The following is a 14,171-nucleotide window of genomic DNA, read 5'->3' on the forward strand; positions in this document are numbered from 1 at the left end:
CATACAGGGAGTATGGCAGAACGACGCAGCGCCTCGTTCCCTAATCAGGGAACTAGGGTTACATACGTAAGCGAGACGTTCCCTTTCAAGGGAACTCGAGCTGCGTCAAACGCTGTGGGAACGCAAATACCCACGTCGCCATAAGAGCAAGTGCCCTTCATGTGAAATCAGAGCGCACAGAGGACGAGAGCACCTGCACCCCTGGAGTGGAGCTGAGGTCAAGGTCATAAAACCTAACAAATGTGTGCAGTGAGGACCAGCCTGCCGCATCACAGACAACATGGAGAGAAACTCCTGACAATAAGGCTTTGGAGGCTGACCAGTTGAATCGTAAGCAAGTGAAATGGCCTCAACCACCCACTTGCTCATACTTGGTTTAGATGCAGGACACCCCTTCCTGGGTGGCCCAAAGCAAACAAACAACTGTTCAGACTTCCTCCACTGTGGACATAAGCATCTAAACCCCTAACTGGGCGGAGTAAATTAAGTTTCTCCTGGTCTGATGATATAAAGGGAGGAGGACAAAAAGCCTGTAGAACTATTGGTCTAGCAACATTAGAAGGGACTCTAGGAACATAGCCCGTCCTAGGATGGAGGAAGGCCTTCACCATACCAGGCGAGAATTCCAGGCACGAGGGGGAACCCAGAGTTCTTGAATGTCTCCAAAGAAGGCGTGTTATAAGAGGGTGTCTCCCCAAAGAGACTCCACTGAAAGGGACGTTGTAAGCAGCTAGTGCCGCAACGTACACCTTTAGTGTGGAGGGGGATAGCCCTGAGGAGAAATCTCCTGCAGGAACTCCAGCACTGCACCCACTGGGCAGTTAACTGGGTCCAGCTGGTGTTCTCCACATGAAGAAGGACGTCAGGCCTTTTCTTTGCAGCTTTCTTGGAAATAATGACGGTCCTCAGATCCGTCTTATCCCTTAAAGGCTGCTGTTGAGCGCACTTTCCGTGTCCCCAGACTTTTTTGGGGGGAACACGGGAATCAATGCTCTGTTTTGTGTTGCACGGTGTGAGGAGCTGGTTTTAAAAGTTTGGGGCTGCTCCCGCTCAGTAACCCCGGAGACATGAGTCAGCGAGGGAGAAGTTTTTGGAAGGCAGCCGTTTCTTGTATGGCTGATTCCTGAACCCTCTCGATGACCGTGTTCATTGCGTCGCTGAAGAGGTCAGATCAAGAGATAGGAAAATCCATAAAAATATTTTCTCATTTTGTTTAATATTGCTCAAATTGAGCCAGAAATGTCTCTCTGTGGCCACCAGGGCTGCCATAGAACGGCCGATAGAAATAGCCGTCTCCTTGGCGACCCCGAGAGACAAATCAGTGGCTCGACAGAGTTCGCAAACTGCGTTTGGGCAAATAGCCCCGCCCTCAGTAATGTCTCCTAACATTTCAGCCTGGTAAGCCTGCAGCAGCGACATTGTGTGAAGACATGCTGCAGCCTGACCAGCCACTAAATAAGCCTTACCCACCAAAGCTGAAGTTACTCTTAACTGGCTTGGTGGGTAATATTGTGGCTTTAAAGGAAGATGCAGATTCAGGGGAGAGATAGCTCGCAAGCGTCTCTTCCACCTTTGGCATTTCCTCATATCCGTGCTATTTATATTGTGAAATAGAAGAGTAGTGTAATGATTGTGCACTGTACATTCTATATGACACAGGTTTCTTCCACGATCTCAACACCTCAGTGAGGAGATCCGGAAAAAACGGAAGGCTCAGGCGTTGATATTGTGAACGAGAAGGCAGGGAGTGTTCGTTAAGTTTGCTTTTTAAACGAACATCCTGCTTATCTGCCGGCCAATCGATATGTAATGTTTCGACTGCTCTCGTTACAACCTCAACGAGCTCCTCAAAAAGATGAGACTGATCTTTATAAAGTTTAGCTGAAGTTCAGCTAAAGTTTAGCTGCTCTTTATAAAGATGTCTATCAATGTAAGCAAATATCATTTGGGAATTACCCGTCTTTCGAATATCTGGGTATTGTGTTAAAAGGTGCTCCACGCATTTTACTTATCATTGTTTACAGGCCTCCAAAATACTCTCCAGCTTTTGCTGAGAACTTAACAGAACTGTTAAGTTCTATTTCCTCAGAGTTTGACTGCTTTGCCATTGCTGGAGATTTTAACATTCACATAGATAATGCAGAAAACAATATGGCAAAAGAAATCAAAACTGTTTTAAAAACTTTTGATCTGACTCAGCATGTACATGGAGCCACACATAATCGTGGACACACTCTAGATTTACTTATCAGTAAGGGTCTAAACATTTCATCAATTGTTATTAAGGATGTAGCACTGTCTGATCATTTTTGTATTTTCTTTGATATATTGATCTCTCCTGCCATTGAAGCTAGATCTGTGTCTGTCAAGAAGAGATGCTTAAATGAGAATACTAGTGTACTATTTATGAAGGCTATATCTTTAACACCAAGCATATCTGCTGACTCTGTTGATTTTCTCCTTGATTCTTTTAACTCAAAAGTTAAGAGTGTAATTGATGATATTGCTCCTGTGAAAGTCAGGAAGAAGAGTGGCAGACAAAAAGCACCTTGGAGAAACTCAACAGCAGTGCAAAATATGAAAAGACAATGCAGAAAAGCAGAGCGCATGTGGCGGAAGACAAAACTTGTAGTCCATTATAACATCTACAAAGACAGCATCCATGCTTTCAATAAGGAACTAAGCAAAGCTAGACAGACTTTTTTCTCGAATATTATAAACAGCAATATAAACAACACGCGCACTCTTTTTGCTACTGTAGAGAGACTGACAAACCCCCCAAGCCAGATTCCCAGTGAAATGCTCTCAGTGAGAAAGTGCAGTGAGTTTGCTTCTTTCTTCTCTGAGAAAATCAATAATATTAGAAAGGTGATCAGCTCATCCTTGAGTTGCGCTGGGGTCAGGCAGATCAAACAACAGCACGAGAAAGTAGCAACTATGTCTGATTTCGAAGAAATTGATGGCAAAATTTTGGAAGAAACCGTACAGCAACTAAAAACATCAACCTGCGCCCTTGATGCACTTCCCACATCTTTTTTCAAAAATGTGTTACACAGCTTAGAAGCAGATCTCCTAGAAGTGGTAAATGCCTCACTTCTCTCTGGGAGTTTTCCGACCTCCCTGAAAACTGCTGTTGTCAAGCCCCTCCTGAAAAAGAGCAATCTGGATAAGACCATATTAAACAACTATAGACCGATCTCAAATCTTCCTTTCATAGGCAAGATCATTGAAAAAGTTGTCTTCAATCAGCTGAACAAATTCTTAAGCTCGAATGGATACTTTGACCATTTTCAATCTGGTTTCCGACCGCACCACAGTACAGAGACCGCGCTCATAAAGATAATAAATGATATTCGCTTAAATACTGATACAGGCAAATTATCAGTGCTGGTACTACTCGACCTCAGTGCTGCATTTGACACTGTCGATCACAAAATACTTCTTGACAGGCTGGAAAACTGGGTCGGGCTTTCTGGGATAGTCCTAAAATGGTTCAGGTCATACTTAGGAGGCAGAGGTTATTATGTGAGTATAGGAGACCATAAGTCTGAGTGGACATCCATGACATGCGGAGTCCCTCAAGGCTCAATTCTTGCGCCACTCCTATTCAACCTGTACATGCTCCCAATGAGCCAAATAATGAGAAAGAACCAAATCGCTTACCATAGCTATGCAGACGACACACAGCTCTACTTAGCCCTATCGCCTAACGATTACAGCCCCATTGACTCCCTTTGCCAATGCATTGATGAAGTAAACAATTGGATGTGCCAAAACTTTCTTCAGTTAAACAAAGACAAAACTGAAGTCATTGCGTTTGGAAACAAAGATGAAGTTCTCAAGGTGAACGCATACCTTCAGTCTAGGGGTCAAACAACTAAAAATCAAGTCAGGAATCTGGGTGTGTCTCTAGAGTCAGACCTTAGTTTCAGTAGTCATGTCAAAGCAATAACTAAATCAGCATATTATCACCTGAAAAATATTGCAAGAATTAGATGCTTTGTTTCCAGTCAAGACTTAGAAAAACTTGTGCATGCTTTCATCACCAGTAGGGTGGATTATTGTAATGGACTTCTCACTGGCCTTCCCAAAAAGACCATAAGACAGTTGCAGCTCATACAGAACGCTGCTGCTAGGATTCTGAGCAGAACCAGAAAATATGAACACATCACACCAGTCCTCAGGTCTTTACACTGGCTGCCAGTTACATTTAGGATTGATTTTAAAGTATTATTACTGGTATATAAATCATTCAATGGCCTAGGACCTCAATACATTGCAGATATGCTCACTGAATATAAACCCAACAGATCACTCAGATCATTAGGATCACATCGGCTAGAAATACCAAGGGTTCACTCTAAGCATGGCGAGTCTGCTTTTAGCTACTATGCCAGCCGCAGCTGGAACCAGCTTCCAGAAGAGATCAGATGTGCTCCTACAGTAGTCACATTCAAATCCAGACTCAAAACACATCTGTTTAGCTGTGCATTTACTGAATGAGCACTGTGCCACTGTTCGTCCGACTGTTTGCACTGTATTTTATTTTATGTTTTAATTATTCTGATTTCTGTATTTTATCTTTTATTCTAAACTGTTTTAATTATTCTGATTTCTTTTGATTATTTTAATTTCTTCTATGTAAAGCACTTTGAATTACCATTGTGTATGAAATGTGCTATATAAATAAACTTGCCTTGCCTTGCCTTGCCTTGAGGTGGCGAATCCTCAGTATCACGAGCATAAACACTAACAACATCCAGTCCCTCGGAACTGGATAGCTGTAGTGCCTGTATCGGTGTGGAAGAAACCACAGCGCGGGCTTCCGAACCCTGATACGAGGCATTAGATCTGTCAGGTGAAGTCAGAGATAAGGTAGAGCCCGTCTCTAACCCCGCTGACAGATCCATTCGCGAACCCCATGTCTGAAGTCTTGCACCTTGGGGAACGCAAGCCTGGTCGGCGTCGTTAAAAACGCCAGGTTGGATCGGAGTGTCCGCAAGGGAAGCACAAAACAGTGCCCTCAAGCGCTGACCGTGCATGCTCCTCTCCCAAACAAACAACACATAGATTGTGTGTATCCCTGCCCGTTAGATAGCGCGAGCAGGGAGGAACACACTTTCTATATGGTTGTTCGCTCGCCATGTCTCTCAATATATATATATATATATATATAGTTTTTTGAAATAGTGAGAAAACTCCTGCCTAGTGACAACTAAGGACAGACAAAAACACTTGAGACAATGATTTCACATATAGCGCTTGCTGAAGGCACAGAAGCTGTCGCGGTTGTGATTTCGGGGTGCTTTATAGTTTCCTGGTTGATGACGGGAACAGCCTGAGGACGTGAGGATGAGAGCCAACACGAACTGGTGGTGTGAGTGTGGTGGAATATGAGTGAATTGAGTGTCTCAATTCCGACTGAATAGAGTGTCTGTGCTGTAGCGAGTGGGACAAGGTACTGCCATCGATGACCAGGCTCAATGTGTCAGATCAAGATGAGTGTGCCCGCAGTTGTGTCACAGCTACCTAACTTGCGTGATATCTCTGCGCGCCCAAGTAGCAGTGCTACGCCTGTGTTCCTTTAACAAAGCAAAATGTTTCCAAGTACCTTGCTACTGTTTCTGGTTTGGCTTTGAATAGTATACTACTCTTTCTATTCTTGCAGTGTGCAGTATGTGAAATGTCTGTAGCATTATACAATAGAAAGCATTAGTATTACACTAGTATTCCATTCAAACACAGCTGCTGTATTTTGCACACCGACACTCATTTAGTGAAAACAGCCTCTGTTTAGTTCATCTTTGAAACACAAATGAAGAACTTTTTAATGAAATCTGAGACCTTTCTGTCCCTCCATAGACAGCTACGCAACTACCACTTTGACGCTTCAAAAACCTAATAAAGAGATCGTAAAACTTTTGTGGTTTAAAAAAATTAACGGTTTAGTACACATTTTCTGAAGAGAATCGATCGCTTTATATGATGAACATATTTAATTTAGGCTTTTATTCACACATAAACATTGATCAGTGAACATAAACAGAAGCTCAGCCGAACCTGCTTGATGGGCGAAATTGTGTGCGTTAAGATTAACAGATATTGTGACCTCTGCCTTAATGCTTTTAAGTCTTTTACAACAACAAGTGCACAAAAAATTCAAAAGAATGATGGGCAGAGGGGAGCTAGGTTAGGACAGTGAGGTGACATTCGCATGAACTTTGCTGTCCAGCTGGACCGCACTGCCACACTGAAAGAGCCAGGCAGAGGAAGTGACAGATGCATTACATCAAATTGAGACCGGATATTATTCTCTAGAAAAACAGTGATGTCTTTGTGAAACTAATAAGGTTGGGTGTGAGCACCAGCTGCCAGTCCAATCTCTGCAGTTATGCCTGGAATAGTGAACAAAGTGGCCTTCGAATGTCCATCTGTCCATCACAAATCACAGAGCACTCCATACAAGAGCAGTCCACAGAGAAAGTTGGCAGTGTTTCAAAAGGTTAAAATAGCAATACAAAAAGTGTGTGTGAGTGACACAAGGTGACGGTCACAAAGGCTCAAGAAATGTGGTGTCACTCAGAAACCAGCCTGCAGTTTGACAGCGCTACCCTTCTGCTCTCTCTCGCTCTCCGTCATACTGTATATAGAAACAGGCAAAGGTAACAAGAGTCAGCCGTCAACTCGGTTTATTCTAAATGGCTGTTTAAAGTTGGAAAGCGATCTAACTGTGTTGTTGGACGTAGCTCGGGGCAAAACAAGAAAACTCACTTAACTTCAGAGGATGCTGTGTGTGAAAATGAATGGAAATTGTTATTCTATAACAACACTATGAGTAATTTATATTCTATGAGTAATTCTATTACTTAAAAAAGAACAAAATACACCACATCACAATGCTCTCAAACTCGACTCTTTCGGTCTTCGTCAGGTCCTTAACATACAGTATTCAAAAAGAGAATATTTTAAGACAAATCTTTCATAATCGTCCTAATAAAAAAAAATTGTTGCTTATTTTATTAAAAAAACTAATACTCAAATCTCATCGGTGGAGTGCAACACAAAAACAGTGTTATTCAAAGTGAAATGGTATATGCACATCCAAAAAAAATCTTTAGAGTAGGTGCATAACCCAGGCCTTAAAAAAGCACACTGCCACTATTCTGTCAAACTCTATTTTAATAATGAACTAACAACGTTTCAACTTTTTTGGTCTTCGTCAGATAGTCTACCTGTAGATTCTATTACTTAGCCTCATGTCGTTCCAAACCATAAGACTGTTGTTCATCTTTGAAACACAAATGCATGGTTTTTTTTTTATGAAACTTGAGAGACATTTCTGTCCCTCCACTGAAAGTCTTCCAACCTTTTATGCTTTAAAAAGTTAGTTTGAAATTTGCCTGTTTGACGAAGGAGAACTAATGAGGTTTGTTCTCACGTTTCACGCAAACATGTTAGAGCTTCTGTTTATATGTGCGTTGATCAATATTTATATATGAATAAAAAGCCTAAATTAAATCTGTTCACCATATAAAACAATAATGTCTCTTCAGATGACTTGGATAGTCTTTTTCTAAATGTCAATATTTCGATGGAATGGACTTTCAATGAAGGGTCAGAAATGTCTCAGGTTTTATTAAATGTATTTTGATTTGTGTTTCAAAGATGAACGAAAGGCTTATGGGTTTTGAATGACATGAGGGTGAGTAAATGATGACAGAATTGTACTTTTTCAAATTTCACACTGAATTTCCCACTGATTTTCTGTGTCCTAACAGCAGATGGCACACCTGCGAGAGCCCCCGCTTCATGCTACAATAACAATTCAATCTACATTCAAACCCGCCAAATAAAATCACAGGAGCACGAAAGTGCTAATTAACAATAATCTCATCACAATTGGTCCGGCCGACCCTGCTGGGCGCAATGAAATACAGTTTCCTTCCTATACATTTCCGCTCAAGTGTTCTGATTGAGGATTGGGGGAAAAACAATGTGCATTTAGAGGATTTCTTCACCTTTACATCACATCGTTGTGACCACAGACAGGAAATCTCATTGTGTTCCTGGCAGACAGAAGCGTAAACACAGATAATGGCAAGTTTTACCTCTTGCTAATGGCATGGTGTGGCTGAAAGTTACTTTACCTGCCTTAGGCCATTCCTGCTGTTCTGCATGATCCGGAGGGCATAGTTCGAGCGCTGGCCTTTACTGTTGAACTCGATGTGGCCTGTTAGACCTTCCAACTCTACCTATCCAGAAAGAGAGAGAGAAAGACAGAGAGAGATGTTAATGCCTGGGGGTGTCATCAGATCACAGCCACACAAACCTTCAGTGCTGTATCGATTTATAGAGATACATGGACGCCTGAGCTCCTCACTGGAAGCCTTTGCACAATGCAGGAAGCATATATAGATCGCTGTACGTCACGCATATGATGATGCGGTAATGACTAGCTGATGGTCGTTAATCTTTAATGGCTGAGTAAGACACAGTGTCTCATTTTCCCGCATTCTGCTGAAGGCTGCAGTTCTGACGAGGGTTTGTGGGCCGCAGTGGTACAGAGAGCAAAAACTAAATGATGAATGAGCCTGCAACAGCAGCAGGTGAGATGATTGGCAGCTCGTGGGCTCTCCCTGCGGCTCTTACCATCCTCAGGTAGTTCATCAGACTTGTGCCGTGCTCCCAGATCTTTGAGGACTTGCAGGAGAGCTGAGTGGCTCCTACGTTCTGGCTACGGTTGAGCTCCTGCACGGCTGCCACCACTGTGTGTACTGCATCAAACAGCAGCGCTGACGAAAGCTGGAACACACACACATAAGCATAAACACAGAGCAAAAAGAAAGCAATACAGCCCAACTGTAGGATACTAGACAGATATAGCCTACACTTCATGATCAAAGTGTTCAGCCATAGAAATAAATACTTCAGAGTATACATACAGTACATTTATGCATTTAGTAGATACTTTTATTTAAATGACTTACATGTATGTGAATGAAACCCATGATTTTGGGATCGGTAGATATAATATACCACAAATCCCATAGACCATAAACTAGAATTTAATTAAATAAAGTATATAATATATACTGCATTGCCATTCAAATGTTTGGGGTCACAAAGATTTCTACATTTTTTAACTGCTTATCAAGGCTGCATTTATTTGATAAAAAAAATAATAATACAGCAATGCACAGTACAATAGTACTGTAAAAAAATATTACTATTTAAAATAACCATTTCTACTTTAACATTTTGAAATGTAATTTTATTCCTGTAACGGAAAAGCAGAAAATTTATTATTATTATCATTGTTTAAAACAGTTGTCCTGCTTACGATTTTTGTGGAAAACCATGATACATTAAAAAAAGGCATCACAAAGTATACAAGTATTTAAAAAAAGATTGACCTTAAACTTTTGAATGGTAGTGTACATCATAATACAGTGGTGGATATTTGACATATATTAACAGCTAGCAAACTATATTATTATATATAATTGTTAAATGAATTGGAGTGACTCACAGATGCTCTTGTCTGAATGCGAGTAAATTCCTGCAACCATGTTTAAAAATCTATTGGAAAGATTTCCAAGAAGAGTGGAAGACGAAACAAATGGAAAACCAACTTCCTATCAATGCCTGAGGTTGTGAAATGAAATGCACATAAGCATTTAATTCCACATCAGCATTTAAAGCACATATGAATAGGGGTCTTTGGGTGTCTGCGTATGCTTGGCCATTTAGCATATCCTTAAATCATTTGGATAATTCATCGTTGCTCATTGTGATACAGCCACAACTTTGCCCCTCAGCCCCCTGGAACTGAATTACTGACCACTTTAATTACATCAGATGGTGTGTTAATGTACTGCTGCAAAGGCTGTGGAGACTCCTTTTCCTCTGACATCACTGTGTTGCTAAAGCTTTCAGAAATGAAGAAATGTTGTGCTGCATTATGGAACAGCAGCTTAGAGGAGGTGGGGAAATGTGTGTGGTGAGGGAATGTTGAATGAGTTTGTGACTAAAATAGCAGTCTGTGTAAATGTTGCTGCCAGTGTCAACGTTTCTCTCCTTTCTGTAGAAAAAAACCCCCATAGTAACTATTCTGGTCACATTCAGGGAAATGTCCTGGCTGCTCTCATTAAGCGAATGCGGAATGACAATATGTGTGCGCTGGAGACTGAGGCAGATATGCAGGTTCGCTGGTTCATCTCTGCACAGACCAGCCAGTCTAGTCTTTAGCTAATGAAGTCCAAGGCTTAAATACAGTATCTGTTTGGTTATTGCCTTCCATATCAAGCACATTAGAATAAGCTAGTTGAGGCTTTGCATTTCTGGGACATTGTGTAACACAGAGCTGAATCTCACTGTGGGGTTTAGACCTGTCTCTCATCTGTCTGCCAAACTACAAACCATCTTCTGATTAATTAAAGATTAGACCTAATTAAATGAGAAATACACCCAGAACTAGTTTCTAAAAGCAGTAGGCATTTATTTTTCAAAAGACCTGCAGCTTTAATTAGAACACAAAAGTATAAAATGAATTATTACAACTTACTTGTGTATATCAGATAAATAAAAGTGTTACAGACCGATCTTTGATAGCTTTTTTTAAGCTTCCCTAGAAGTTTGATGGAGACTGAGATGAGGAATAATACATTAAACAGATGTTTTCATTTCCAAAGTGACGGAAATAACTGGGCTGACATGAACATACACTGGGGAGTGTGTGACTGTGTGTGATGAATTATAGAGCCATAGCCTCGGTTTCAAGGTAAGCAAGAGGACATGGGTAGAAGGCTGTACCAAATTAATTAACACAGCATCTTTGAGTTACAAATAAATGATTTTTTTTTCCAGAACATAGATCAGGGGTTCCCAAACTTTTCCATTCCAGGAATATAATCTAGAAAACAACTGACATTACTGTAAATTTAATCTTGATCATATGTTTGATATGACAGAAATTGAGTATTTAAAAAAAATAATTTTATTTTATAGTAGCCTACATCTGTAAAATTTCAATACTAATATTGAAGTTTTAATTTCTTCATTTTCAGGCGTTAAAGAGTATATGAAATATCTGCATAAAAGCTTGAAACAGTGTTTTTAAACTCATTGTGGTGCTTTCATGTTCGTTCCGTGTGTGTACTGTACATGTGAAATGCTTTTTACAGACAGTTTTCTTATGTGTTGGTTGGTAACCAAATGCACACAAAGGAACGAAAACAATGTACTCTTTATATGTCTCTGAAAGCCAACAGCGCTGCGTTGAACAGACTAGAAATAGCCTTTCGTAACATTTGAATTCTCTGCTTTAAAGCAATCTCATGCAGAATACAGCGCAGCAATTGGAGTGAACAAGCTTCTCAATTAATAATGCGTCCCGAGTCGCTTAATAATGAACCACGGCACTCTGAGACCCTCACTGTTATTACAAATTGCACGAGCGGATCAAAACACCCAGCAGATATTTAAAGGTATAAAATAAAATCGTGGCCTATTCAGTTCGAATATCGCACTTAGCAATATTGCGAATTCTATTTAATGGTGTTATATCGTGTAGCCCTAGTCTAAACTGTGTGTGTCTCATTCAATGAAACGCAAATTTAGCTGTTGCCAAGGGACTTTGTGCGAACCACCTTTTCCCACACTGCAACCTACAATTGGAAAACCCCTGCAATAGATAAACAAGCATGGAAAGGGGCTATTTTTAAAGGATAAAAAATTGTAAAATTGAAAACTCCATTAAACCAGAAATGAGAAAATTGAGGTCCAAGCTGCTCTTTTCCATAAAACGAAAGTGGAATTATAATGCCAAGCTCCAAAATGAACAAAAAAGTATCATAAATGTATATAGCCAAAAGTGAACATATGGCTACTTTTATAGGTTTTATGATGATTATTGGAGTTAATAATGACAAACCATCTACTTTTATAGTGGTGCAAAGGATCACAAAATTCACAGTTCGGATCATTTAAGGTTGAATACTCAATAACAAAGTTATAAAGTATAAAAGTTTCGGAGGCAGTGTGTAAACGTGATTGACACAATGTGAGGTTAAATTTATCTTTATTTTTTTAAATGTAAAAAAATAAAAAAATAAATTCGACCTCACATTGTCTCAATCACATTTACACACTGCCTCCGAAACTTTCGTCTGGTTAAAAAATCGAATCTGGTTCTTTTCTGCGTTTTTCGCATCCGTAGCAAGCATTTTGAGAGGTATTTTGACAATTCAGAGCCACCGAAAAATTAATACGAAAAAAACGCATGCGAAAATTTCGGACTCAGTGTGCAAGGACCTTAACAGTAGTATTCAGGTACATAAATTAATAATTAAGCCTAAATGTAAAATAACACTATTTGTTCACTGTAGAAATTAAATATAGTTTCATCTTTGTTAAAGCTGTATTTTGTTGTTTTATTAACATTAATGACACAGACAACAGTAGTCAGTTAGACAGTGAAAACAGTAGACAGACTGCACAGACCTAAAAAACTGTTCACTTATGACATAACCGAGAGAATACTTGAGGAGATGGGTATTTTGACATAATTTTGTGTGTATTTGTCCGTTCACGCACAAGGAAACGCGAAAGAGGCATTAATTTGGTGTTCGCGCACTGTCTGAAACGCGCCTCTCTCTCTCTGCGTGCGCTTGGTTGTGTGTGGCTGTGGGCACAGATAACGCGCGAGTCCCGATTTCTTCTTCCGCGTTTAAAATTGTTTTAATCTGTAAATTGACAAATTGGCAAATCACGTCCAAATTACAATCTTTCAATCTTCACATCACACATGATGGTTAAATTTAGCAGTTAATCCGCGAATCACATGCGTGCCGAACTGGGGGGCCTGGTCCATAGGGATCACGGATCAACTGCGATCTGTTGCTCCCCTGTACTTTTATGATATGGAAATAGGCTGCTTGGACGTCTGCCTAACATCTCCTTTTGTGTTTCACGAAAGAAAGCAATTAAGAAAATGACAACAAGATTGAAATTTTAGGTGAACTATCCCTTTAAATTGATTTAACCATGTATATTCAAAAGCATCTTTAACTGAGAGTTCCTCTGCCTTACTGGTGTTCCAGCAAAAGGAGCATGATCACAGTTCTCCTGCCATGATCGATTGAGGCTGAGGACGAAGTCCTGAAAGAAGGGATGTGTCCTGTTGAAGACTGAAAACCCAATGATGTTGACTCGCTGATCAGCTAAATCGTCCAATCGTAGCAGAGAGAATTCCTGCAAGGGTAGAGAAAATGTTCAGGTTAATTCACCAACATGAGTGCTTCTTATCAAATTGCCACGCTCAGGTCCCCTGTCGAATATAAACAACCTAATGATGCCCATAGGAAGTAAAACAATATCGTCAGGCTCATTAAGAAGCACTGAGGTAATTCTGCCAATTCCTGGGACAAGTAATTCAATTCAGCAAAAGTTAATGCTTAGGAGAGCAAATCCCAGCAGCTATTGTGCCTCAGATCCCATGAGGGCAACTTTGGAGATCGTGCGAAAGAGGGTGAAAAAAGGTCCGCAGTGTTGTCAGTCTGCGTCCTGGCGCATGTAGTACATCAGATGAAGGTTAATAGAGATGTCCCTGCAGTTCCTGCTGACAGTATTACAGTCTATGACTCTGCCACCATCATTGGCTCGAGGGACACTGATGATGTGAAGAAAAAGAAGAGTTATAGTACTGGACCCATGAAACAGATAAAATAAGCAGAGAAGAGATGAGACAAGAAAAGACAGGATGAACTGAGACTGGATGACAGAGAAGAGAAGATTAGAGAACGAATAATAAAATAAATTGAGATGGAACTAAATAAGAAGAGACAGTATAAACTGAAACTAGATGACAAAGAAGAGGAGACAAGATGAGAAGAGAATATGATGAAATAAGACAAGACCAGATAAGACTCTAAGAGACTCAGTGACCAGATGAGACTTCTCTATGAGAAGAGAAAGGATAAACTGAGACTAGACAGCAAAGAAGCGAAGGAAATACCATGGGACTAGATGGGATGATGCATAATGAAGTGAGCCTAGATAACAAAGGAGGGAAATAAATGAGATTAAATGAGATGTGACTAGATGAGAGGAGAAAGGATGAACTGAGAGTAGAAAACAAAAGACAACCTGAGATGAAACAAGACTAGATGAGA

General features: G+C 40.4%; 1 protein-coding gene across 3 annotated transcripts in view; it reads right to left on the reverse strand.

Moving 5' to 3' along the window:
- The window catches only part of grik4 (glutamate receptor, ionotropic, kainate 4), a 454,446-nt gene that overhangs the window by 63,010 nt on the left and 377,265 nt on the right, over nucleotides 1–14,171 (reverse strand). For all 3 annotated transcript variants that reach the window (XM_077208503.1, XM_077208502.1, XM_077208504.1), the window contains 3 exons: nucleotides 13,090–13,251; nucleotides 8,650–8,802; nucleotides 8,148–8,252 (listed from right to left, as the gene is read on the reverse strand). In XM_077208503.1, the coding sequence (XP_077064618.1) occupies nucleotides 8,148–8,252; nucleotides 8,650–8,802; nucleotides 13,090–13,251 (420 nt within the window). The remainder of the gene's footprint in view (nucleotides 1–8,147; nucleotides 8,253–8,649; nucleotides 8,803–13,089; nucleotides 13,252–14,171) is intronic.

The sequence above is a fragment of the Siphateles boraxobius genome, unplaced genomic scaffold (genome assembly GCF_051911475.1).
Source record: "Siphateles boraxobius isolate OS27281-9 unplaced genomic scaffold, OSU_SipBor_1 6, whole genome shotgun sequence".
NCBI classification, from domain to species: Eukaryota; Metazoa; Chordata; class Actinopteri; order Cypriniformes; family Leuciscidae; genus Siphateles; species Siphateles boraxobius.